This window comes from Punica granatum, chromosome 4, assembly GCF_007655135.1.
Source record: "Punica granatum isolate Tunisia-2019 chromosome 4, ASM765513v2, whole genome shotgun sequence".
NCBI lineage: Eukaryota > Viridiplantae > Streptophyta > Magnoliopsida > Myrtales > Lythraceae > Punica > Punica granatum.
Genome location: NC_045130.1, coordinates 3,076,516 through 3,101,656, shown reverse-complemented (window position 1 = coordinate 3,101,656; position 25,141 = coordinate 3,076,516). Strand labels below are relative to the sequence as shown.

General features: G+C 39.9%; 4 protein-coding genes across 5 annotated transcripts; 1 reads left to right on the top strand and 3 right to left on the bottom strand.

The window, feature by feature from the left end:
- Window positions 1-32: 32 nt before the first annotated feature.
- On the bottom strand, window positions 33-8,987 carry LOC116204480 (F-box protein At1g78280). Of its 2 annotated transcripts, XM_031536591.1 has the most exons (16): window positions 8,685-8,973; window positions 7,488-7,598; window positions 7,326-7,381; window positions 7,057-7,199; window positions 5,920-6,117; window positions 5,641-5,840; window positions 4,662-4,761; window positions 4,014-4,586; window positions 3,446-3,568; window positions 2,699-2,779; window positions 2,284-2,615; window positions 1,935-2,189; window positions 1,439-1,529; window positions 856-1,078; window positions 538-700; window positions 33-453 (listed from the first exon to the last, which is right to left on the bottom strand). In XM_031536591.1, the coding sequence occupies exons 1-16, from the start codon at window positions 8,837-8,839 to the stop codon at window positions 315-317; spliced, it is 2,943 nt and encodes a 980-aa protein (XP_031392451.1). In that variant the 5' UTR covers window positions 8,840-8,973; the 3' UTR covers window positions 33-314. The 2 variants fall into 2 exon arrangements, with proteins under 2 accessions (XP_031392451.1, XP_031392452.1); XM_031536592.1 differs by lacking the exons at window positions 33-453; window positions 538-700; window positions 856-1,078; window positions 1,439-1,529 and adding an exon at window positions 1,536-1,799 and having other exon boundaries at window positions 8,685-8,987.
- Window positions 8,988-9,880: 893 nt separating this feature from the next.
- Window positions 9,881-13,610, bottom strand: LOC116204980 (phospho-2-dehydro-3-deoxyheptonate aldolase 1, chloroplastic). Its single transcript, XM_031537383.1, has 5 exons — window positions 12,997-13,610; window positions 12,417-12,694; window positions 11,765-12,041; window positions 11,216-11,461; window positions 9,881-10,358 (listed from the first exon to the last, which is right to left on the bottom strand). The coding sequence occupies exons 1-5, from the start codon at window positions 13,504-13,506 to the stop codon at window positions 10,077-10,079; spliced, it is 1,593 nt and encodes a 530-aa protein (XP_031393243.1). The 5' UTR covers window positions 13,507-13,610; the 3' UTR covers window positions 9,881-10,076.
- Window positions 13,611-19,688: 6,078 nt separating this feature from the next.
- On the top strand, window positions 19,689-20,912 carry LOC116205257 (protein EXORDIUM-like 2). The gene has a single exon (XM_031537794.1). It carries the CDS (start codon window positions 19,745-19,747, stop codon window positions 20,696-20,698), a length of 954 nt encoding a protein of 317 aa, XP_031393654.1. The 5' UTR covers window positions 19,689-19,744; the 3' UTR covers window positions 20,699-20,912.
- Window positions 20,913-21,495: 583 nt separating this feature from the next.
- LOC116205258 (protein PHOSPHATE-INDUCED 1-like) lies at window positions 21,496-22,728 on the bottom strand. Its single transcript, XM_031537795.1, has one exon. The coding sequence runs from the start codon at window positions 22,661-22,663 to the stop codon at window positions 21,710-21,712; it is 954 nt and encodes a 317-aa protein (XP_031393655.1). The 5' UTR covers window positions 22,664-22,728; the 3' UTR covers window positions 21,496-21,709.
- Window positions 22,729-25,141: the final 2,413 nt, after the last annotated feature.

Here is a 25,141-nt window from a genome sequence, read left to right as displayed (position 1 = left end):
TACTGAATAATTGGAAATTCGGTAACAAGTTGGGGGGAAAAGTCTCCGTAATCTCAATTGTGTCAGAATGCTCCCTCAAGTTTGTAAAAGAGTGGCAACCGAGCCCTAGAGGTGATATACGAATCCAACGCATCTGTGACTAGCTGATGATCATGATACACAAATTTTATTGAAGTTGTACAACAATTAAATTATCGCAACAGTCCACTGTATATATATATATATATATATATATATATATATATTTTCCGCTTAATTCTGAAACTCAAGCTTGTTCAGAAAGGATAAATCCTGCAAGAGTGAGAAGACGGTAATCATGAGAAGTTGTTGTATGAGTTGAGTTCTCCCCACACCACCCGCTCGACTTCTTCCCATGACTCTGCTTTCCTGAGCTCTTTCCATATAGTAAAGATAGCCCCGAGAATGTTCTCATCATGCAAAATACAGTAGCACCTGCAGTAACGTTCCCACTTTAGCCGGAATTCTACCCTAAAAGGGATATTATGGTCGAACTACACAGATAATGAATTAACTCACATGGCACGGTATGAGAGTCGTCTGGTTTTTATTCCCTCTGATTCATGCTGAGATGTCCATCTCGACAACGGAAGTTTGTAGCTTTGCAAGAGTTGTTTGAGGAGGGAGGTATCACCTCTGAAGACATCCAAGTATATCGGGATCACATCGTAAAGAGGGTCACCTGGAAAGGAGATAAAGGAACAAAAGAAGTTCAGCAATAGTGATTACACATTACGTGTGTTTGCACCGAATACTATGTCAAAAGTAAAAGAACAATAGAAGACATAGAAGACGTGCAAACCCATAGAAGATCGATGAAGTTAGAAAAACACTAACCAACAGTAAGATCACTGAAATCAAGAATGTGACTAGGACGCCATGATATTCCTTCTTCGACTTCATTTTTGTGGCCATTTAAGGAACCGTTACCGACAACTTCATCTACTGCCTTTCCATTACAATCAGAATCTCCAGAACAGGATTCCATGTGAATATTGTCATCCATAATATCCGAATGTATCCAAGAAGGTTTACAGTTTTCCTCAACATTTGCTTCATCCTGAAATCATACAAAAGAAAATCTTCAGAACGATAGCTGATGGTTGGATATGTCACAAAGGAAAGAATGAAGATCTGACGCCCTTTCTCAGACTCGTTTCTTCGCACGAAGGTAGAGGAAGTAGCAGTCGAAAGATCAGTTGTCGTTACTAATAGGATTGCTGCTCTATAAGTCATGGAATGCTCCTTAGGATACTGTTTACGTATGCAGATATGTGTTATGGCTTGTCCACTCTAGTGTTTCATTATAACTCCACATGTCAATCTACATGGTAGGCAAAACCTCGGTGCTTTCTTAATTGAAGATTAATCCAGCAAGATGAGCATTCACTAGCGGCAAGATAAGGAATGAGTGAAATACCCCAGAGAAGGAGGAGGTCAGAAACTTCGTCAAGTCATTTGGTAGATATTCATCGACTCTCTTGATTAATGCATCAGGAATTGGATCCCCCCTGCAAACGGAGAAGAGTCTCCTAAGTTCTAACAAAGATGCTGGATACCAAATATATTAACTAATACTGATAGGGATCAGTCAAACAAGAGAAGTATAAGCTTAAAACTGAATCCGCAGATCAAGAGAGAAATTTTGGCAATTCTATTTCCGAAGGTCAAACAGATGTGCTCAGACATCCCAATCTGACGTTCATTAATACATGCGCGAACGATTTATAAGTGCCCATCTGCCAAGCAAAATAAAGTGGAAGTTCTCCAAAGCAGATGGCCTGGAACATATATAAAGGTGTCATTATGTGGAAGCTGGCACAACTTCAAGACACGATACATAATTCTTCTGTTTATAGGTATTATAAAATTGCTCAACATGTTACATGAATTGCATCCTTGGCAGATCTACTTACCAGTTTCTTAATCGTCTGGAGACCCCCATTCTCTTACTGCTTAAAGCTCTGATGAATATTTCCCACTCTGCAGAAATTTTAGAATTACCGGGAAGAACCTCCATACAAGAATCATCAAATTTGGATTCCACTTTTCGTCCAATATCTGAAATTTCTGCACTGAAAGGTGGAAGAGGCAAGAGATGGAGGTCATGCAGCTGCTCCCCCAAGAAGGAAGCCAAGTTTAAGGCTTCCTTCCATGAAAGTTTATCTCTTCTGCAATAGAGAGCAAAAGGAATCAGGTCAATTAGAACGGCAAATGTGTTTCATCTAGCATAAGATTTTCCATTCAAATTAAAGGTAATCTTACAGCTGAGCATATATCTTTCCCTCACATCTTTTGGTGATAACATATGGCCATATTACTGAAGATCCTGCTGGGCAGGCTAAATCAGCCGGAGATGTCCCAGCTCTTCTCAGTTCATATTGTTTCTTACTCCACAGACCAAAGGGAAAGCTGTCCTTTCCGTATGTCCCTGGAAGCAAATTGCACTCAGCAATCACCTTGGGAAGTCCTTGGCCATCCCATGGAACAACTGTAAAGGATCCATCTTCAAGATATATAATCCCACTTGAAAGAATTTCAGGCATGTAATTCCTCAGTGAAGAGTTGAGCTTGCAGAGAAGAGTATAGAACTCGAGCTGCAAAGATATATGATCCATAAATCAAAGTACGTTGGAAGCGTATCAAGCCAAAATAGATGTTAAAAGTTTAAAAGCCATACCTCAGAGCCCAAACAATACAATGAATTTTCTAGACCATCTTCAACAAATATCTTCACCACATGATCAGCCATGAGGTAAACCTGCGAAGGAGATAATGGAGTGAAAAACCTCAGGGACACTCATTCTTGTGTGCTTAACTCTGACAGCATTGATAGTGATGAAAATATTATGGCATTATGCAATCAAAGAACTCGATGAATACCCCAATTAAAGAACTAAAATACAAGACTAGGTGATGTTTCAAGGTCTGGCTTGGTTTTCTTAAATATTTATTCAGACAATCACAGCTATTAACCTATGATTCTTTTCCAGAATGAGATATATGGATTGTGAAAATTCAGCACAGACAATTCCTGAAATTGCCATTTTGTTTTGTTAAACTAGTCAAGAGATCAGAATCTTTGCCTCATAATTGAGGAAAGTACATAATAGAGCCTCTTTCAATATTTCCAGAAATTATTTTCTAACTTTGTCCAAGCCATACTTTCATTTAGGGGACCAGGGGCTTGGTGTGGAAATGTGGTTGGGTCGCCTATTCAAGGGGAGAGGAATCATGCATGTAGATATTTAAGTTTAGGCCAGTCTATCAATCAAACTCATCTACATCATACTCAATATTGTTTTTGAACTTACACCCTCAATGAATCTAACCTGTCAAGTTCATGTCTTCAACAAAGCAATAATATGAATATGCACACAGCAAACAGTTCTATATCTAGAAAACATGAGAGAGTGAACAGACTTACAGGATTGCTACCAGTGCCGACTGGAAGCTTTTGGTCATCAGTAGGATGAGGTAAGTTGTGAAACATACAGATATTCCTTAGACAATTATACCATTTGTCCGCACTGAGGGCAAGACAAGCTCCCTGAGAAATTTCAGATAATAAAACTTTAGCGTTTAAACAGAAGAGATCAGAAAAAGCATATATAGCCAAAGAAAAGAAAAACGATGACTAGGTATACGACACATAAGACCTCTAGAAAACATGAAACATAATGGGAAAACTCAATAAACTAGTAAATCATCACTAGGGTTTATTGCCACAATGAACAGTGGCTATTATAACTGATACGGAGTTTACATGACCATAGACCATTTCAAGATTATCTAGCCAGCAAGTGTCCTATAAATTACTCTTTCAGATTTTGAGGAATATAAACAGTCAATGATTTTTGTTTTTTTTCATTTGAAGTGTTTTAAGGGGCTTCTCTAAGACTTTTACAGTCAGGTACTTTTTCATAAGTGCATCTGCAACCATGTGTAGATTAAAAAGGTAGAGACAGATCATTCTGCAAAAGAAAATCCAAAACCTTCCAAATCAGCTCTCTCATTCCTGGTTTTCCAACCCAGAGCCGGAATAACCATTCTCTCATCTCCCGTGGTCCTATGCAGTTTCCTGAGGCCCATGGTGCATTGTAGTGGTCTTTATCTTTATTGAGAAACATGGCCAAGAAATCTATATCGTAACAGAAGTCTCGTTTCTGCACATCAGAATATCGGGGTGACTCATTTGTGGTTCCATGTTGAGGTAGACCATCCTCCTGTTGAATTTTCATTCTTTTCTCTTTCCTTGTTAAATCTGAGTAACCAACATCATCCTTTCCACATAGATCAATCATTCCAGCTTCCACAGAAGGGCCATCATCAAGAGCAAGCAATCCAGCACGGCAAACTCCTTTGTGACGATAACCAGGAGCCATGTCCAAACACACAAACTCAAAATTCTTGGGATTCACAAAATTCTGGGTAACAGCCACAGTTGTCTCCAGATTTAGGACACAATGCCACCACCCACTTGGGACAAATATTGTCTCGCCTGGTAACTGGGTGCACTCAATTGGTTTGTCTTCATCAGCAAGAAGTGGATAAAAGTCCAACCACCACTGTTTCACACGCACATATCAGAATCAATTCATGTAGTACAGAAAGAAAAGCCTTTCCTAGCAAGCAGTTTCTACCTGCAACGAGGACGGAGTCTCAACATTAACATCTCCATCTTCATCATTTACATGTACTGTAACACCCAAAGGGACTTTTCCTGGAGGATACAATGCCCATCTGTTACAAATTTACCAATGTTACACAGAAACATCAGCATTCCATTTGTAGTAAACAGAAAAATAAGGGAAAGGATTCCTCACTCTATATTAAAAATAGAGGAAAGATGACGTCACAAGTTACAAAGTGAAACTTCAGGAAGCTTTATGGCTTTAACCTTCATTACAAATACCACTGGCTATATCAAGGATCAATTTTGTACAAACGAATTCATTGGGTCCAATGCAGCATAAACTGATAAACATAACTGAAAATTCTTGAGAACATATCTACTCAAACTTACACGACACTCATAGAGTTCATGAAATTCGGGAAAATAAAACCATATACAATGAAAATATGAAGGTTGTCAGAACATTTACCCAGTTTATCAATTCGATGACTTAGCCATCATGTGAGTTTCAGAGTTTATCTAACTGTTGGACTCTGCTCAGGTGTATTTCAGGCTGAGCTGAAGACTCAAGTCTTGCATGAAATTATAGAACTGGTAAATCCCTAGATTCTTTGGGCCTTCTTGTAACCATCCTTTGTTAGGGAGTATCTTTCCCCAGCTTATATTATGATGGACGATGTTGTATTTCTCAAATAGCAGTTTATCTTCATAAGCATTACCATCATATGAGTACTTGCAAAAGCCGATTTCGAGGGCCCTTCACTGTACACACTGACTTTGTAGTTTCACTAAAACTACTAATGTATCATATCTCCTAGATTACTAATTCAGAAACATACAACAGCATAAAAAGTAAATATTTATAAATACTTCAGTAATATTAATATTCTGTAAACAATGAAAGTGTTGCCGCAAAAATGAAAATAAGCTGTGAAGCACAAGAAAATTCACAACCAGCTCCAATAAGATGTTGAAAGTTGATATACCTTTTACGGCCACAAAGAAGGGTGTTCCAAGCGCTGGTAAGAGCTGGATCAACATGCCATGATGCACCAGACCTCTGTGGACCAATTATGAGCCATCTAAATGGAGGTCGTTGATCTCCATCTAAGACATCAAAGAAATCTTCTTGAAACAGGTGTGGCACATGGTAATCCTTTAACAAGCCTGGAGCTATCTCTCCGAACTGCAATAATATTACTTGGAATTAAGTCCAATATTTGAGAGAACCTAGGAAGGGAGAGAACTAAGAAAAGGAAAACCACCTTATCCTCAAATATATATAGAGGATCCTCATCATGTTGAATGTTCATGTATGTAACATAATCCTTGAGTTTCATCGAGATTTTCTGCGCACTCTTTTGAGATATTCTGAATGCCTTGTTACCATGGTTCAGCAATAGCTTATCAATGGTCCAAGAAGTTCTTGCTGGCCAAGCATTGGCCAGCCCATCAAGTAGTACCTGCAAATTGATAACGAGCTTTCAATTAAAATACATATAAAGATTGTCCTAGACCTGCTTGAAAATTTTCAAGTCCATAATAGCTGATATATGCTCCATGAACTCCTACTATAATTATGGTTCACAGCAGAGATATGGGTAGCAGCTTTAACTGTAGACTGTAGTCTCTCCAGAAATTACACATGTTAGAGACAGATGCAAATGATCTCAACACCATCAATAAACCAAGCCAAATTATATCAGTAGATGAGGCATAAAACTTGAAGAACATGGTGAAAGATATTAAGAATGACCTGGTGAGACCACAATGAAAGATATTACAGCTAACCTGTTGAAAAACTATTACGACATTGACAATATGATTAATCGCCATGAGACATTATCATGTAATTATCCCTAGTACTAGACAAAACTTCTCTTCTATTCAAATTGTTCCACTTGATTACCCGCTGGAGAGGAAATAAGAATTCAGCCATTTGCCAGTAAAGACCGTTATTATTTTTAAAGGACCATAAAAAAAAATAATAAATAAATAAATAAATAAAGGAGATCAATTTGACCTCAAATTGCTTAAAACTAACTTCAATTCCCTAAAGCATTAGTCTTTGTAGAAAGTCATCTTCACGGCATATTCATCCAAAAGCTCTGCTGTTACTATGAAAAGAAAAAAATAATTCACAAAAGAAGGTCTGTTAATAAAAAAAAAAAGGATGCATCTAAATACACAACAGGAGAACCTATATATTCCCAATGCTAGATAAGGAAAATTGACATGTATAATACACATAAGGCATAGATGCATATACATGAAGATAAGTCGGTGAATATTAAAAAAAGGATCCAATAAATGCACAGACACCATCGTACAAAGAGAGAAGTACTTAATGTACCCACTATTTATAAATCAAACACATGGTCCAGCATTGAAATATAACTTACCGGCTTTTTCACATCATAATCACAATTAAACTCTTCCAAAGATATGCCATCCTTTCTCTCCACATTTCCACTATCCATAGAGAACCCATCCAATGTGGTGTGGCATCTGTACAATCTTCTGTACAAGAACAACGAATTGAATCCTACAAGAAAATAGTGGCACTTCAACATTTTAAACAAGAATTGACACATAATATTATAACTACTTGACGAACATTAGGAAAGCCAGAGACTCTTTGAATATTGACATTGAAGGAACTTTGCCTTACCATCAAAATGTAGTGGGCTTCGGTCTGATTCAATATAATTCACTGGAACATTTTCTCTGCATCGAGAAATGGCAAGATAAGAGGTTGCAAACTGCATATTGATGCATTGATCTATACAATCTTATGAGAACTATTAATGGGCATCAGATCTTAAAATCGTACAGGTAGAGTGCTGTTTTCTTCCAGGATCCCCTATACCTAAGCTCACCATGTGCCAGCTTCAGACACACACTCATCCAGAGTGGTTCCTCATTGCACAGTATGTACATCACACTGCATTTTGAGGCATCATAAAACACATCAGTGATAATACAGTCTAGTTCACATAAAAGCAGCACGCAGAGCCTACTTATAATAACAATCGTTACTTTCAATAGTTTGTCACAACTGCCAGTAATAATGCAATGACTTGCGTGCTGTTAGCAGGAACAGTATGGAAAGCTAGCCTTGACGCAAGATGCAGTTATTCAACTGGGAAAATAGACCCTGAATTTCAGCATAACGCTGACTTTACTCACGGAAGCATGTAGGATTATCCTACATGCAGTTCTCACAAGCTACTTGCATGACTTGAAGTGTGTCTGGCTGGCTTCTGAAATTAACTTCTGTGATGGGTTTTAGTTGTAGTCAAGCAATATCCAGCATGAATAATTATCCAAATATATATATATGTACATACATACATATATATATATATATGTATCCAGCACGACTAAAAGCAGAACTCTTACAAACGTTGATACTTAAATTTCCAGGAAGGGAGTTTTTAAGCTCATGTAGTTTAGCAATGATGAGAATAGTACCAGGAAGTATTCAATTTGTACCTTGAAGCATAAATTAAAATAAAAACGTGCTTTTATACTTCGGAATCAATTATATAATAATAATTATATTGTAAAATATCGACATAGTTTCAATACAATTACGTGAAATCTTCTCGAGCAGATGCAATCAAACCACAGCAGAACCTATGGTTCGGTCATTCTCATAGAAACTCCGCTGCAGCATCTCTAATTCATTGCTAAGAAACGACAAGCTACGAGGCTCCTACCTCCGCCACAAACGAACTTCGACCTTAGATCTGCATTCCAAAACCTTACGATGCCATCTACTTCGGGCCGTAACAGCAAAACAGAACGACTAACTAGTTGAGCTGAAACTGGGCATACGTCCATCTACCCAATGAACGTTAATCGGCAAATGGAATGAGCTCAATGGACTTAGAGCACATCAAATCAGGAACATCCCGTTAAATTCTCAGATGTATTCCAATCAAAACACATGATTCACAACCGAACCAATCGTAGGAGCAATCGAGAGAGAGAGAGAGACAGAGGAAGAAGAGGGAGAGAGGTTGACCTGCTGACGCAAGAGAGACGACCAACGTCACGAGGAGCGAGATTCTCGAGGATCGAGCAGATGATCTCGTCGGGAAGCACCGTGAGCTCGCCGAGGGCGTCGTGCCGGCGATCCCTGTACTCGAAGGGTGCACCCGGTTGAAGATTCGCCATCATCGAAATCGAAAGCAGAGAACTGATTCGAGTTCTGCCTTCCCAAATATATATACGTTTACTTTGCAGGCCCCGCCTTTCTTAGCAGGAAGGATCACGCTTCGGAAGGACGACGCGGGTTGTCGGACAAAATATCGTAGTGGGGAGTGCTTCGACTCAATATTCCGAACTCTCTCAGAACAAAGTAAAAGCCTCAGTTTTCCTTTTAATTACACGAGTGCCACCTGGAGAGGAATGACACGATTATCTCGAGTCGGAGGATAAATGGAATGGTCTCGGCGTATAATCCGATTTCCGTGTAAAACGGCCCAGGTTCTATCTTCTTCTCCGCGTAAACGGAATACGAACTTCGTGCATGGACCCGGTGCACGTGCATATGAGGCAGACCCAGGCCAGATCAGTCAAATGTGGGTCCCACATCAACATCCTTATTTTTTTGTATTTTTTTAGACTTTTTAAAATTTTATTTTGTTTTATATGACGTGACGCACTATGATTGGTTTCACGTAACAAAAGTAACACATAGGACGCGCCACGTCAGCAAAATGTTAACGGCGTCAGCTCGAGTTGATGGTTTGTACCATCATGAAACAACTTTAAAATATTTTGCATCATCATGTAGCGAAAAAAACTTTTTGAACCATCATGAAACATTTGTAAAATATTTTGGACCACCGATGCAATTTACTCTTAATCTTAAAAAAGGCGTGAACGTGATGCACCGAGTGGGTCCATGTAATTAAACTGCATTTTCATCGCATAATAATTTACACACAAATAATGAAATTATAATAATTGACTATTTCAGTCATTCTTATTGTTCTTCAAATTATAAGACAGGTAAGGTCCATGAACGGTGAACCTAATATGGTGCAAGTGCAACATTCCAATGATCGAAAGTCGAATACAAGATGTTTTACGTAAAGGAATTGAATTTGGAAAGTGGCCGCAAATACTGCATCGAGAAATTTAACATGAAATTAAAAGATAGGAAATTAGTACGAAATGTAATATACCAATAATAATTAATAAAGAAAAGCGCACTTTTTAAAATGAATTCTCCTTGTTCTCTCTTTATTCCTCATTTCTCCTTCCAAACCATCACTTTCACTCGGGTATACACAAAATACATTGCATGAACATGAATTAACCAAAAGTGCAATACTAATACATCCACTGAATAATAAAGTCCCAAATCTTCTTGATTTTTGTTTTAAAAAAGAACAATTTATATTTAATTTCAGAGCCCCAATGAAGGAGAAGGTGAAGAAGAGAGAGGGCTCTGGGATCTGATCCTCCGCTTCCTGAGGCGCTCGGCGATGATGAAGGCTAGTTCGAGCGACTGCGAGGCGTTGAGCCTGGGGTCGCAGTGGGTGTGGTAGCGCGAGCTCAGGTCATCGAACGTCACCGTGCGGGACCCACCGATGCACTCCGTCACGTTCTGTCCCGTCATCTCTAGGTGGACCCCTCCCGGGTTGGAGCCTTCTTGATCATGCACGTCGAAGAACGCTCTCACTTCAGCCTGTTCAACACAACAAGCACACACGCCAAGTTATGAAAATATTAATAGCCACTAGTCTTTCACCATTCTCCCCGAAAGCGCACGCACGAAGTTGGCCCGATAACAGACGTGATAGATGGACGAGTTCAAGATGAACGTTGAATCGATAGCTTAAGCTATATTAATGGATCATTAGCCAATTTCTTATCATGAACAGGTTTTGAACTCTACAGTCAACATATTGGACCTACTCGACCTCCCACGAAAAATAAATGATGAATTGAGACTCATAAATCCTCGTAGTAGTTGCTCTAGATCCCACATCTTCGATGAGAACCGGTCTCCAAATTATACTAATATAGATGGGGAGCTCCTATATTAATTCATATATAGCTCAAGAGGGTCTAAGCCCAGCTCAGCAAAAGAGATGTCCAACTACCTTACCTACCTACTAAAGCCATTTCTTGCTCGAGAAAATCTGGTTTTATGCTCAATGAATCTTTAAGACCGAGTTTGCTGCACCTAATCTCATGATTAAGATGTTTGGGTTGTTCCAACCTACTTCATCCCACATTTCACTTACCCACCCAACACTTTTGAGCTTTATCAATTAACGAAATTAAAAATGCTAACCGATCTTAGCAGATGATAAACTATTGAGGCAACTCTAGAAAACGGAAAGAAAATTTTCCAGGCCATGCTAATGCCACATGTTTATTTATGATCATGTTTTACATAATGAACGTACATTAATATTACGTAATGAACGTCCATTTATGATCATGTTTTACGTAACTCCTGACTATTGTCAATAAACACGGTAGAATGAATGAATGAGCATGATAGACTGTAGAGAATATCAAATTATAGTAGCATACTCTGATGGCATCGAAGGGACGAGTCTTGAGACCACATGGAGCCTTAATGGTGTTGCCATGCATAGGATCGCTGACCCATGTGACAATCTGCCCTGCCCTGCGAACAGCCCTAATGAGATGGGGGAGCTTCACTCTCATGTTCTCAGCTCCCATTCTTGTAATTATTGTGATCCTCCCGGGCTTGTTCTGAGGGTTCAAAATCTCAATGAGCTTAACTAGCTCACCTGGGTTCATCTTATCACTCACCTGCAGAACATCACCGGCAATACTTTAGGTTCACGTTGCAGCTAGATAATAACCTTCTGCCAAGACGCTGTTACATAAGAACTTTGGTCTTTCCCATGCTTTTTACGGTGTTGTTTCACCTAAAATATTTTGTTTGCATAATACTGCTTAGGGTTAGGCTATTAAGTTGAAACAAATATCATCAGTTGAATCCTATTCCAATTTCAACACTTTAACCTTTCAGAATAACTTCTTAAAAATTTAATCTCACTAGATGAAGTAAATCTGGTTCAACTCAGAATAGAAGAGAGAGAAGCAAGCCACCTTAATCCCAAGAGGGTTAGCAACTCCTCTTAAGAACTCAACATGCGCCCCATCTAATTGCCTGGTGCGCTCACCAGCCCAGAGCATGTGGGCCGAGCAGTCATAGTAAAGGCCTGATGTCGAATCCATTCTAGTGAGTGCCTGCTCGTAGGGCAGAAGCAAGCATTCATGGGAAGTCCAGAACTCAGTAGTTTGCATTATGGGATGGTCCACTGTGAGACCAGCAGCAGTCATAAACCCAAGGGCCTCGTCAACCCTGTGAGCAAGCTCCCGGTACCTGATACGTCACAAATAATGATGGTCAGCAATCAGCACGTTCTGAGACAAATTATGGTGGCCCATTTGGATGAAGAGCAAGCAGATGAAATAGAGACGACTCAATAAAAGAGGCCGAAATGAACAACTTTACTAGCTCCTGTGAATCTTGCACTCAGATTTTTATCACAGCCAATATCTATACCAGCATTAAGAAACCAAAATTAAATCTTTCGGCTTGTATTTTAACAAACAGACTGTGCACATCCATCTTCTATATTGCATCATCAGAACTTTATTTCTAACAAAAAATTGACGATCGGGAATTTTTTCTACAAAATTTAAAACAGAAGTCAGCTGAATATTAAATGGATGAAGGGGAAAAAGAAGTTTTCACCTGTCTCCCTGTTCACTGTGCTCAGTGAAATCCAAATTCCACTGTGTCACCCTCTGCATAGCAGCATAACCACCGGTGGCGAAAGCCCGCAAGAGATTCAAGGTGGCAGCGGACTGGCAGTAGGCCCGAATCATCCTCTGGGGGTCGGGGATCCTGGACTTCTCCTCGAAGGCATCCCCGTTCACATTGTCACCTCTGTAGCTGGGGAGCTTCACACCGTTCTTCTCCTCTAACGGCTCTGATCTCGGTTTCGCAAATTGACCAGCCATCCTTCCCACCTATATGATGGTTTCCGCATATTCAAAAAACTCGGTTGGATCAAAACTAGACATTTACACCAAACAGTAACAATAACAAACCCATCAAACAATTCGGGGAAACTCTGCATGATAGCTCCCCTATTTCCAGTTTCCCAGAACATGTTATCAGCAGAAAACTGGAAATTCTTCTGTTTGAAAATTTATTAGGAAAACGACGAGTTCTCCCCAAGCAATCATGCAGCCGCCATAGCTTCTACTTTAAGATCAGTTTCTCAGATAATTCAAAGGCGGTAAATTAAATTTCAAATAAAAAATCTGACCTTGATAACGGGCATTTGCCCGCCGAACATGAGGACCACCCCCATCTGGAGGAGGATCCTGAAGGTGTCCCTGATGTTGTTGGCATTGAACTCCTTGAAGCTCTCGGCGCAGTCGCCGCCCTGCAGGAGGAAGGCGTTCCCGGTGGCTGCCTCTGCCAGCCGCTCCTCGAGGCTGCGGGCCTCCCCGGCGAAAACGATCGGGGGAAAGTCCTCCAGCGTCTTCAGAACCGACTCCAGCTCGGCCTTGTCGGGGTATTCGGGCAGCTGCAGGGCCTTCTTCCCCCTCCAGCTGTCGACGCTCCACTTACCCCCGACCGCATTCTCGGCGGTCTTCGCCGGGGGGGCCGCAGCCGACAGGGCTGCAGCAGCCTGCTTGGACGGCTTGTCGGCGGCGTGGACGGCTACGACAGAGAGCGATCTGGGCCTGGCGGGGGCCAGGCGGGGCTGCTGGGCGAGGGATTTGGAGGGTAGGAAGGTGGAGGAGGAGGCGCTGCTGTGAGAAACGGCCATTGTCGTAGTCGTCTAATGTGAAGGGGAGGGCACGACAGAGAGACAACAAAAAGCAGAGGGATTGGTGAGATTGGGAAGTGTTTGTTCCCTGAGAGAGAAATGGAGGGGAGAGAGATGGCTATATATACAAGCCCATGAGATATTATGGTTAGGTTTGGGTGAAATTAGCAGCTTAATTATTTCACATGACAATAAATTTTATATAGCATATAGTACATAGTAATAAATCATTAGTAATCTGCCTAACGAACCTCTTATTATCTTTTTTTTCCTCCTTGATTCCAATAAAAAGAAAAAAGAAACGCTTTTACCTTATATATATCTTATAATATATGACGTGTTCGTTGTGCTCACGAGATTTCATGCGACAATTCGATCTAATTGTGCCAAGAATATTATCAACATCAAGATCGAGGCGCTGGGGATCAAGGTGGCAATGACCGATTGAACATTCGAGTTCACTTTACGGATCACTGCTACGGTTAACAGTGATCTAAATTCGAACTTATAGACTTGCAATAATTGATTCAAATCCCACCAGAGTGACATAACATAATTGTCCAAAGCTCAGACTACGTATAATCTAACCATCAAACGAAAATGAAGGCACACTATATGCCTTTCGAAGGTCAAGCTATAACAAATTTTCACGGAAATTAGTATTTTGTACAAAGATAGTGGTACAATGCAATAGATTAATTGACGTACTGTGCAACCGATTAAGTGTTGATATATCTTTTATGGCCTGAAAAAGGGAATAGGTACTCCAAATCTCTCACCATCCAAGTTTCATTAGCTAGACAAATGCCACGAAGACACTCGCATCCACACTACACACGCATATATATATATATATATATATATATATATTGCATTTACCGAATGATTTTTTTTTTCCTTTCTCGTCTTATGTTTTATAATTGAAATTATCTCAATTAATTTAAGTTCGAAATAGATTGACCTACGAGGGAATAAAGGTTCCAATCGTCAATTATTTTTATTCATAAAAATCGAATACCAATTCTACTTAATAAGATTGTGGTGAAATCACCCGAATCAAATCAACCACGACATTATACTGACTGAATTTTAATTATAAGACGCGCCTTCGAATGATCAGGTCATTTCTTGAGAGAGAGAGAGGCTTTACATTTGACAGATGTTTTTGGTAGGTCAGGGGGAGGGGAGGAGGGAGGTGTCTGGTAAGGGAGGGAGGCGGGGGTAGGTGGGATTGGAGACTAGGCAAATGCTGGGGGCAAACCGGGTAGATAAATTAATGAAGAAGTCAACAATTTTAATTATTTTTTGATTCTTTATCCTCACCTACTTTATTAACCCTGCCAAAATGTAAACATTAGTTAAATACATATGAATATATCATTCACCCATCATAATAATGATAATAATAATAATAATATAAGAGTTTTGAAATATCCTCTCAATTAATTTTCATAGCAGCTCACGATGGAACGAGTAGTAATTTCATCAAAATTCAAGAAACTATTAATTATATGTAAGTATGGTGAATATAATTAGACATGCATTTTAGGAGAATTTAACATTTTTAGAAAAAAACAACAACAATAATAATAATAATAATAATAATAATAATAATATCTTCACCTACCATATTTTAAAATTTTGTCACCTACTCATTTGGCTTTCAGTTCATGACTGAAGACCAAGTGCGCAGCTTCATCTATCTAACTTTGACCCCGTTTGCTTCTTCTTCTTTTTTTGTAATTCAGCTCATTTATAAAAACAGGTATTAAATGAATTTAAAGATAAGAAAAGGTGTGAAATACCATATCAAAACATAACATATAGTCATATTAATAGTAAGAGCACCACTAATTTCATCGAAAAAATTAAAATATATTAAAATATAACTCTTATATGTATTAGTATTTTCTTAATATTTTAGGGGTGCATTGATCTCTACAATAAGTTCAGGAACATTTTTGCTTTTCTTTTTTTCTTCTTTTTTTTTTTTGCCTCTATATGCGAGGAAAAGGAGCCTAAACTGGGATTTGGCAATCAAAAGAATATGCGAGAAGAAACAGATTTTTTTTAATTGGGAAGACAGATAAACAAGAAACGGAAGGCCAATTTAATCATGGGTTTTTAGACTTTGAATGATTTTGAATGATAGCGTGGCATGCCCACTTAATTAAAATCCTACCGATGTATTATTATAAGGCACCGCATGAAAAAAAAAAAAAACCACCTGCCTCAATCCACTACATAAAGAAGGCATCGTTTCTTGTCAATCCAAGAAAAATTATAATTTGCTAATTTTTAAGGAGTGTGCCTGATATTTGAAGCATATTTAAAAGTGTATTTTTAAGTATGCTTTGAACAAGTTCACCGAAAAAGTATGCTCCAAAAAATAATTTTTTTTATTTAGTAAAGGTTTTTGTTATTTAATAAAAGTCCTATTGTATTTAAATAATATTGACCATTTTATCTAAAAATAATAAGTTCCTCATTAAATGATAAAGCTTTTATTATTTAACTGGAAATTTCACTGAGATTTGATAATGACCAGACACACAATGATATGACGATCTCTAATTAGTCTCTGTAATTTGCTCCTTTTAAAAAACCTCCAAATCCAAATGGAAGTGAATTCCAATTTAAATTTTGTTGAGGATGTGGTAGCACAGAAATTTGACTAACTTTGGTTTTTTACAATTTATTTTTCGATATAAATCATGATATAAGGAAAATCCAATTGGGTTCCGACTAATCTAATAAGTCGGATTGGCTTATTAAGGGATAAAGCTCTCATAGTATAAATTTATGCATTCACAAGGATTCGAACCCGAAATTTTACTTAAGAGAAACGAGCGTCGAATCGCTTGAACTAACCCACGTTGGTAGCAGAAGATAAAACGACCAACTTGCAACACAATATAAAACGACCAACCTGCAACACAAGATATCTAAAACCAATAGTAGCACAAACTTAAAAAAAAAAGTTGTAGAAAGAGTTGTTCGTGTTTGGAATTGACAAAGACTTAGGTTGCGTTTGGTTTCATAATAGAATTTTAAAATCAGATTTTGATTTTGATTTTGAGTGGAATAAATGGGGCCCACCCTTTGACTTTGTATGAATTATGTTGTTTTGTTGTTGAAAAAAGTGGTATAAATGGGGCCCACTCTTTGACTTTGTATGAGTTATTTTGTTTTGTAATGGGTAGAGTTAAGTTAGAATTGTGATTCTAAAATACTATCCTAAAACCAAACAAGCCTACTTTCCTAATTTTCTCGGTATTCTGAAAATATAATTTCGTGATATACATATAGTCTCAAATGCATCAATCAATTATTGCTGAATCTTTTCATAGTTAATAATATCCTATTACTTTTTTATTTTTTATTTTTTTGCGATTGTTAGTAGATTCCTATCATATGATGGTATGTATGCATATAGTTGCCCTTCTGTCAATTTACTCTCTGGTTTGAAGACATTGATCACCCCCTACATTCTCTTGAAATAACAGAAACACCCTCAAACTGTAAAGATCATAATCATAAGGAATATCCTCGAGTATAAGACTTGAATATTCTCTTCTGTCCGAGCTGTGAAGGACTAGAGAAAGCGATTGCGAATATGCCATTTTTTTCCTTTTGCCACCATTCTTTAGTATTTCAAAAATATATATTTTGTTTCACCATTATAAAAAAAAAAAAAGTGGATATGCGGACCAATTAATTCGAGGCCCAGTAAAGGGCCCAGTCAAAATGCAATTGGCCCAGTCCAATTAATCCAGGCCCAGAAAAGTGGATATATTTTGTTTTTTATATTGTTCTGACTAAATTATAAGTTCAGCTTAGATGGAAGCTTCCATTGTTTTGGCATTTGAAACTAAACTAAGATATGGGTCACATTAAGTTGGATCCAGTTCGCATTGAGATTCACCAACCGCGAGCTCAGAGCCTGACGGACATTAAGTATATATGCGCAAGTGGTTCGGGCAGTTCAAGATCGAAATATATCTCGACCTGCGAATGGATATACTTTACAAGGAGGACTATTAATTTGATAGAACAATCTGCACCTAACAAATCATTATGTCATGTCTATGCAGTAACAAAGCATATCTCGAGTTATCACACAAGGGCCTTTTCACTCGAGGCCCAATGGATTTTGTATGCCATAATTTTCAAAGGGAAGTAATTAGGTCTAATTTTCGATCCGTTACATGAACATGGTATTTTCCCGATAAGTATATGCCGCACGTTGACCATCCAATCCCTCCTAAATCTCAGGTAAGGTCGAGCTCCGACTTCAGATCACGTAACTCTACAGGTCTCGATCTACGATGTGAAGCCAATAATAACCATAAAGCCCATATAACATTAAATTGCCTTTTGTTTTGCACTATTAGCAACTTCAATAAAGGCGGACGCGGTACGTAAAAGTCATGACATTGGCAAATCTCATCCTCAACAACTACTTGCGTCATTATCATGCTGCACATGTTCAATGGATCCTTTCCGATCTTCTCGATCATCATATACGTGAACCCCAACTGCCCAAACAATTTACTGGACTTAGTAGCTAATTAATACAACGAATGAAATAAAGCTTTCGATCAAGAGAGGATATAACGCAGTGGTCCTTTCACCTGGTGATCAATAGGTTTCAGGTTCGATACTTAGTGGAACTACTCATGCCCCTTTATTAGATATTTAGGATTTCTATTTCAATGTATTAGATCCAGCTTCCTTTGTAATCGAAAAAAAAAATAAAGCTTTCGGCTGCACTCGGAAAGAAGATGACAGGATTTACCCCTTTTTTTTTTTTGCTTTTTTTCTGTTTTCTGATGTGCATTCTAGTATTTATGAGACCATCGATTATGACTAATCTAATTCGAGTCGGTTGACTCACTAATGGATAATACTCTCCCAGTGTGGACGTTCTCCATTTACAAGATCGAACTCGAGATCGTACATAAGGGAAATAAGCGTCCTTACCAAGTTATCAAAAGGTTTCACGTTCAATTCTGGTCGTGAAACTACATATTTAGCTTTCATTTTCATTCCTTGTGCTAGGGCCATATATCTTCTCTGTAGCAAAAGAAAAAAAATAATCATATGAGTTTGACTGCTAATTCTATTAAAAAAAGTCGAATGTTATTCAACCCCAGAAAACTGAACTAAAACTAAAAAAAATAAAAAACCTAAAACAAGTCCAAATTAAAGTTCTAACCACCAATTATCGATCAAATTGTGATCATTTAACTCATTTTTCATCTTGTTATATCAAATAATACGTACGTGAATATAGTCTCGTCCGCACAGAAAGGGTAGCTTTATTGACTCCAACGTGGAATGGCAATTATGGCATTATAGTAAATTCATCGAGGTTGACTTGGAGACTACGAGCCGTCCTATTTGGGTGGGGAAGTAAAGTCAAATCAGAAAAAAAAAAATAATAATAATAATAAAATTGAAGTCAGCCTATGGACGAAGCGTCGAAGCATGAAGAGAAGCTGCCTGCCTGCTGCCTATAATACAGCGGGCACCTATGACCGAAAGAGCGTTCGAGAGAGGAGGCATAATAAGTAATTCAAATACAAAAAAAAAAGAGAAAAAAAGAAAAAGAGAACCAGTAATCTCTTTAAGTTAATCAAACTTTAATTAATGCCACTTTGATCATTCTTCAGTGTTAATGTGATTTTAAATAATCTAATTGGTAACTGGAAGACACTAGAAAGAAGGGTCATAGTTATCTCTATCTACCATACCAACGGGACCAGAACACAGACTCAACCCCACCTTCCCCAGATCAAGCCTCTTCCGCGCGCGATAGCATAAATATATCCTGCCATATGCACGGACTTATGATTTTTACTATTATGTCGTTTAAATAGAAACCTATGTAAAATGATGATTCAGCCGATCTGAACGAACTGATATAATTTAGTCCATATTGAAATCAAAATGCCTTTTAGACCGGCCAAAGCTGGTGCCTTCTAGTTCTGGGACCATATCTTCTTTAGTGCATGTCCATCCCTTTTGACCGGACCAAAAACCCCGTCAAGATAATCATCCCATGCACGCTAATGCCCTTTCTTTCTTTCTTTTTCCTTCTTTGCCAGCTGTTATCATCCAAACCCATGGCCATGGCATCATCTCCCCTCCAATCCCCACATATAAATACTCCACCCATGGCATCACTCTCTTTCCCATACTATACTCATTTGATCATCATCATCGATCGCCTTCAATGGCGGCTTCTTCTCCCACCAATGCTTCCTTCCACCTTCTACTCCTCACCTCGCTTCTCCTCCTCATCTCTGCTCCGAACCTCTCCTCCGCCGAGCCAAGGAAGCTCACTGCCCTAGTCCAGCAGCAGCCCCTCATCCTCAAGTACCACAATGGCCCCCTCCTCAAGGGCAACCTCACCCTCAACATCCTCTGGTACGGCTCCTTCTCCCCCGCCCAGCGCTCCGTCATCCTCGACTTCCTCCACTCCCTCAGCACCCCCTCGTCCCCAAGGTCGCGGGCTCCCACTGTCGCCTCGTGGTGGCGCACTACCGAGCGATACAAGGGTGGTCCCTGCGTCCTCTCCGTCGGCAACCAAGTCCTCGACAACCGCTACTCGCTCGGGAAATTGATCAAGTCGCCGCAGCTCCGCGCCCTCGCCCTGAAGTCCGGAGGCGGCAGGAAGAGTATACGTAATGGGCATGCGATCAACCTGGTCCTGACGTCCGCTGACGTGGCCGTGGAGGGCTTCTGCATGAGCCGGTGTGGGACGCACGGGTCGACGGGGAAGCGTTCCGCGTACGCGTGGGTCGGGAACCCTATGAGCCAGTGCCCCGGCCATTGTGCGTGGCCCTTCCACCAGCCCATCTACGGCCCCCAGACGCCACCCCTGGTGGCGCCGAACGGCGACGTGGGAGTCGACGGGATGGTGATCAACCTGGCGACGGTCCTCGCGGGGGCCGTCACGAACCCGTTCAGCAACGGCTACTTCCAGGGCCCGGCTGACGCCTCGCTCGAGGCGGTCAGCGCGTGCACGGGGATCTTCGGCAAGGGGGCGTACCCGGGGTACCCTGGCGCCGTCCTAGAGGCGAAGACGACGGGGGCGAGTTACAACGCCGTCGGGGTGAACGGAAGGAAGTTCCTGCTCCCGGCGATGTGGGACCCGGCGACATCCACTTGCAGCCCGCTCGTGTGAAGTATGAAAGCTTCAGGTGGTCGCAATCGTCTCATATGTATAATTTTTTTTTTTCGGTTGAATCATATGTATAATTTTTGCGAGTGACGTGTAAAGTGTGACCTTTTAGTTTTTTTTTTTTTAACTGTTTTGCCCTTTTCCTTCCGAGAAAGTTTGTCCGTGAGATTATTTGCAAGAGGCAATATATAAATATGTTCTAATGTTGTATACACAATTAATCTAATTAGTTATATGTAGTGAAAACAGTAATTTCGTTTGTAACATATAATGTGTAATTGGTCATCCAATAAAACTCTAACTAAAAACTAATAGTGAACTCAAATTTTCATTTACGATCCAACGAAGTGATATCTTGTTCTTCCATTTCACGTCTTTGCCTCTCAAGTACTCTTGGCAATGAGAGCATTCGGTACATGTATAATCTGCGCCCTTTCGAAGTTCCTACCTTGATTGGTAGGATATCAGTTTCACATGCATTTGAAAATCTTAAATCTCATATACTGTTTTTTGTTAGACTTTATATCAAGATTATGTACAATATACATAATAACAGCACTTTGGGTATTCTTTGATCTGTGTAATTATCTGATAGTAGTTAACCACTTTAAGGACTTCAGCATGTCCGATTACTTTTTCGTTCGATTAGCCGATTGGGTTGCTTTCGCTCGTGATTGGCAATCCGATTAGGTTGCTTTGGGCCTCGTCATTATGGGCCAAACAACAATGGGCCTCTTAAAAAATGGGCTTTGTATATTAACAGGCTCCATAGTGTTATGTTAGGAGAAAGCGTAAGCGAGGCATCGGTGAAATATGCCTTTATTAAATATCAATCATGGACGCAAATGAATTTGAACAAATAAAAGAATCTCTTCAACATACATCTTCTCCCTGTGTATAAACTTATATATGCACCTAGTAATTAATTAATCACCTACTAGGCCTATAGACGTCGTCTGGCTTGTAACCACAACATAACCTCGGTTATGCCCCCTCGAAGTAATTGTTCTCTCATCAGACCAGAGTGGCGCACGATGACGTAGAAGGATTGAACAGTGCAGGGAGCAGGTACTTCCTGCCGTTAATTCCATGAGCATTGTAGCTTGCCTTAGTCGTAGTGTCCACGAGCAGGTTCCCGGCATACCCGGGATAAGCACCTTTCGCATAGACACCAGGGCATGCTGAGGCAGCTTCGAGCGGGGCATCCCTCGGGCCCTGGTAGTACCCATTCTTGAACGGGTTGGTGACCGTCCCAGCCAAGAGGCTGGCCAGGTTGATGACCATCCCGTCGAGGCCTACATCATTGTTGGGTGCGATGAGAGGTGGGCCCTGCGGGCCATAAATGGGCTGGTGGAACGGCCACGCGCATTGCCCCGGGCACTGGGTCTCGGAGTTGCCGACCCAGACGTAAGTGAACTTGTGGGCCTTACCCTGAACCGGCGCACCCGCAGCAGAGTCGTGAGTCCCACATCTGCTGCTGCAGAAGCCGCGTACCGCGACATCCGACGATGTCAGCACGACATTGATCGAGTCTTTCTGCCCGCCCTTGGAGGCCAGCTCCCTGATCTGCCGATCATCCAATGACTTACCCAACGAGTAGTTGTCCTCCAGGACCTGAGTCCCCAATGAGAGGGCAAGCGGGGAACGGCGCGAATCCTTCCTCATGTATCCTGCTGCGCGGTAATATTTATCGATCATGTCCCTCCATGCAGCGACTGATGGTTTGTCGGTCGCGGTCCTAGAGGACGACAAGGAGGCGATGAAATCCGAGACTATTGCACGCTGGGTGGGGCTGAACTTGCCATACCAAATTAAGTTGATCGAAATATTGCCCACAAGGAGGGGGCCGTTGTGGTAGCGGAAGAGCTGGGTTTGGTCGGACTGGGCAAGACGCCGAGCGGCCGAGCTGAGCTGAAGGAGGGAAGCGCACAAGAAGAGGAAAGCAAGGGAAGATTTGAGAGAAGCCATTGAGGAATGGGTTTTGTGAGTTTATTGAGCTATGTGATTTGATTTTGTGTGCAAGTGAAGATTGCAGGCGAGAAGGTATTTATAGTAACGAAGGATTGGGAGAGACGAGGAAGCTTCCTTCAGGGGGGGGGGGGGGGGGGGACAGGAGAGCAGCGAGAAACCGGCATACGTGAGCAGGACGCGGTTTTGTATTTTGAGAGTAAAATTCGATTTTGCCCCCGCATTTTCAATTGTTTGATTTCTTTGCCCAAACTTATGCGGCATTGATTCACATCCCGAGTGGTTCAATTTTAGAGCCATCATTCAGTGTTACCTCGAACTAACCATTGAAATTGCAGCTCACACTCCAATCTGGATAAAACTTTCTATATCTTTGCAAGCTACACAAAAAAACTGTTATACGCACTACCGAATCTGTATGTGACTTTAATTAATAAATTTGATAAAAACGATTAATCAGATTCACATCTTATAATATTAATCTCATTTTTTTAACTGTTACTCATTTGGTACATATTCATATCCTGCAATTTCAATTTTAGGATAGCTTTATATGTAGAAGCGTGTCTTGCTGATTAACACCCTGAATTTTTTGTTCTTGTTTTATTCCACGTTGAATTCTCAATCGTGTCATCCAAGAAAATAGATAAGGCTGCAACATCACTTGGACCATTGCATTTGCATGCGATTCCGGCAATGCAAGAAACGTAAGGATATTTCGAAATAATTCATCCGAATAGCATGCTCATAGTTGGCAGTTGCTGACCTGGAATTTGAATGGTAGTTGTACTAGTACGATGCAAAGTCAAGCCAAGAGGGGACACAGCAAGTGAAAATCTCAACGCGCAAGATGGCCTCAAACATCAAGCTATCGGTGTGAATTGATTCCACAAAAAAATTTAGGGGTGCCAAAAGTAAATTTCAAAAATTTTGGGTTCCGGTGTATCTTGGCTGGACATTATATCAACAGAATATTATTAATTGAAAACTTGGATTCCAGGGTTTGGACAGCTAATAGCAGAGAGAGGGGCAAGGAGGGAAAGTGACTGAGGGAGAAAGAAAAGGACAAAATTGAGTGCTTCCCTCCCCCCATCATTTTCTTTCGTAATGATTAATTGGGTCCCGCGTTACGTTTCGGCTCAAGGAAGAAAGCGTGTCTACTCTTTCCAGCTTGCCCAAATTATTTCACGAACGCTGCATTACGGTTTGGTTTGGTTTGGTTTGGTGCCATGACGTGACAAGGGAGCCTAAATCAATACTCGATCGACATCCTATTCCTTATCCACGAGACATCCAAATAGCAATTTCACGTAGAACTATTATAATAAATAAAGTTCCCATTTTATCTGAACGTTTTCAAGTAAAAAAATTTCGCGAATTTTACTGTTACGCTACTTTGCATATGACTTTCTTGGAGTCACATCCTTTCGACTACATGATGTTAGTTGTTGACTCCCTCGATGCTGGTCTGGTTAGTTCTTCCGATCGCAATGGAGGCTATGGTAGTTTCGAAAATACAGAAAATGTAAGTACTCACCCAATGATTACGGTACGTTTGGTTTCATAGTTAAAGTAATTTTGATTTTGATTGTGAAAATGGACAAATGTTGTGTAGTGTGTTGAGTTAAAGTTAAAGTTAAAGTTAAAATTTTAGACTTGAAAAATGTGTATTTTTATTGTATAGTGTGTTAAGTTAAAGTTAAAATTAAAATTTTTGTGATTTTAACCCTGAAAAACTAACGTGCCATAATATGTCTCGCATTATTAATTCTACTAAGATTTGCCCCAATAACAAACAAATCCCTAATTCAAAAACAAAGCACAAAAGAAGGAGGTTCAATGCAATAGTACAAGATAAGTTCCAAACTAAAATTCTTGAATTTCATCATTACTAGTAAAATTTTTTCCTTAAATTTTTGCTATTATTATAGTAAATTCATGAATATCTCTCACGTTGAGAAAAAGAAAAAGGAGAAATATAGACATGTGTATACAACCACGTCTAATCTACCTTTCTATGTTTTGTTTCTATCGTAGTGATCAGCCACAAATTATCCTTAGCCTAATGTTAATACTTTCCCTTCAGGCGTTGACTTGCCATGATCGTGGGATACCTTTTAGCTTGTTTTTAAACCCCTCATTCTAGTTAAAATTCGCTCAATGAAAATTTATTTTGTTGTCGATCCATATCTTCGTAGTTAATTAGTTAGATATAGATTCTTTCTTCACATTTAGATTAATCCCAAGCAGTTGACTTCCCTACAACGATAACATATTGCGAACGTTTGTGTGTTTTAAGTTACTCAAACCTTGTCGGGAAAATGTGAGAATTAAAATTCTTGTACGATGCACGTATACACGAGAATTAACAATTCAGTAGTCTTAAACACACAATTAGGTTGGACAACGTAATTTTCTTATGCTTTTGCGGGTCTCCAATCAAATTAGAAAATTAGGTTTTTTTTTTACCTGTGCATA

Coding starts and splice junctions, on each gene's coding strand:
- LOC116204480 (XM_031536591.1), bottom strand. CDS start 8,839: ATGATGGCGAATCTTCAACCGGGTGCACCCTTCGAGTACAGGGATCGC. Junction 4,587..4,661: donor AGACTCCGTCCTCGTTGCAG/GTAGAAACTGCT, acceptor CGTGTGAAACAG/TGGTGGTTGGACTTTTATCC. Junction 3,569..4,013: donor TGAGAGAGCTGATTTGGAAG/GTTTTGGATTTT, acceptor GAAATTTCTCAG/GGAGCTTGTCTTGCCCTCAG.
- LOC116204980 (XM_031537383.1), bottom strand. CDS start 13,506: ATGGCCGTTTCTCACAGCAGCGCCTCCTCCTCCACCTTCCTACCCTCC. Junction 12,695..12,996: donor GGCAAATGCCCGTTATCAAG/GTCAGATTTTTT, acceptor ACCATCATATAG/GTGGGAAGGATGGCTGGTCA. Junction 12,042..12,416: donor CACAGTGAACAGGGAGACAG/GTGAAAACTTCT, acceptor GTGACGTATCAG/GTACCGGGAGCTTGCTCACA.
- LOC116205257 (XM_031537794.1), top strand. CDS start 19,745: ATGGCGGCTTCTTCTCCCACCAATGCTTCCTTCCACCTTCTACTCCTC.
- LOC116205258 (XM_031537795.1), bottom strand. CDS start 22,663: ATGGCTTCTCTCAAATCTTCCCTTGCTTTCCTCTTCTTGTGCGCTTCC.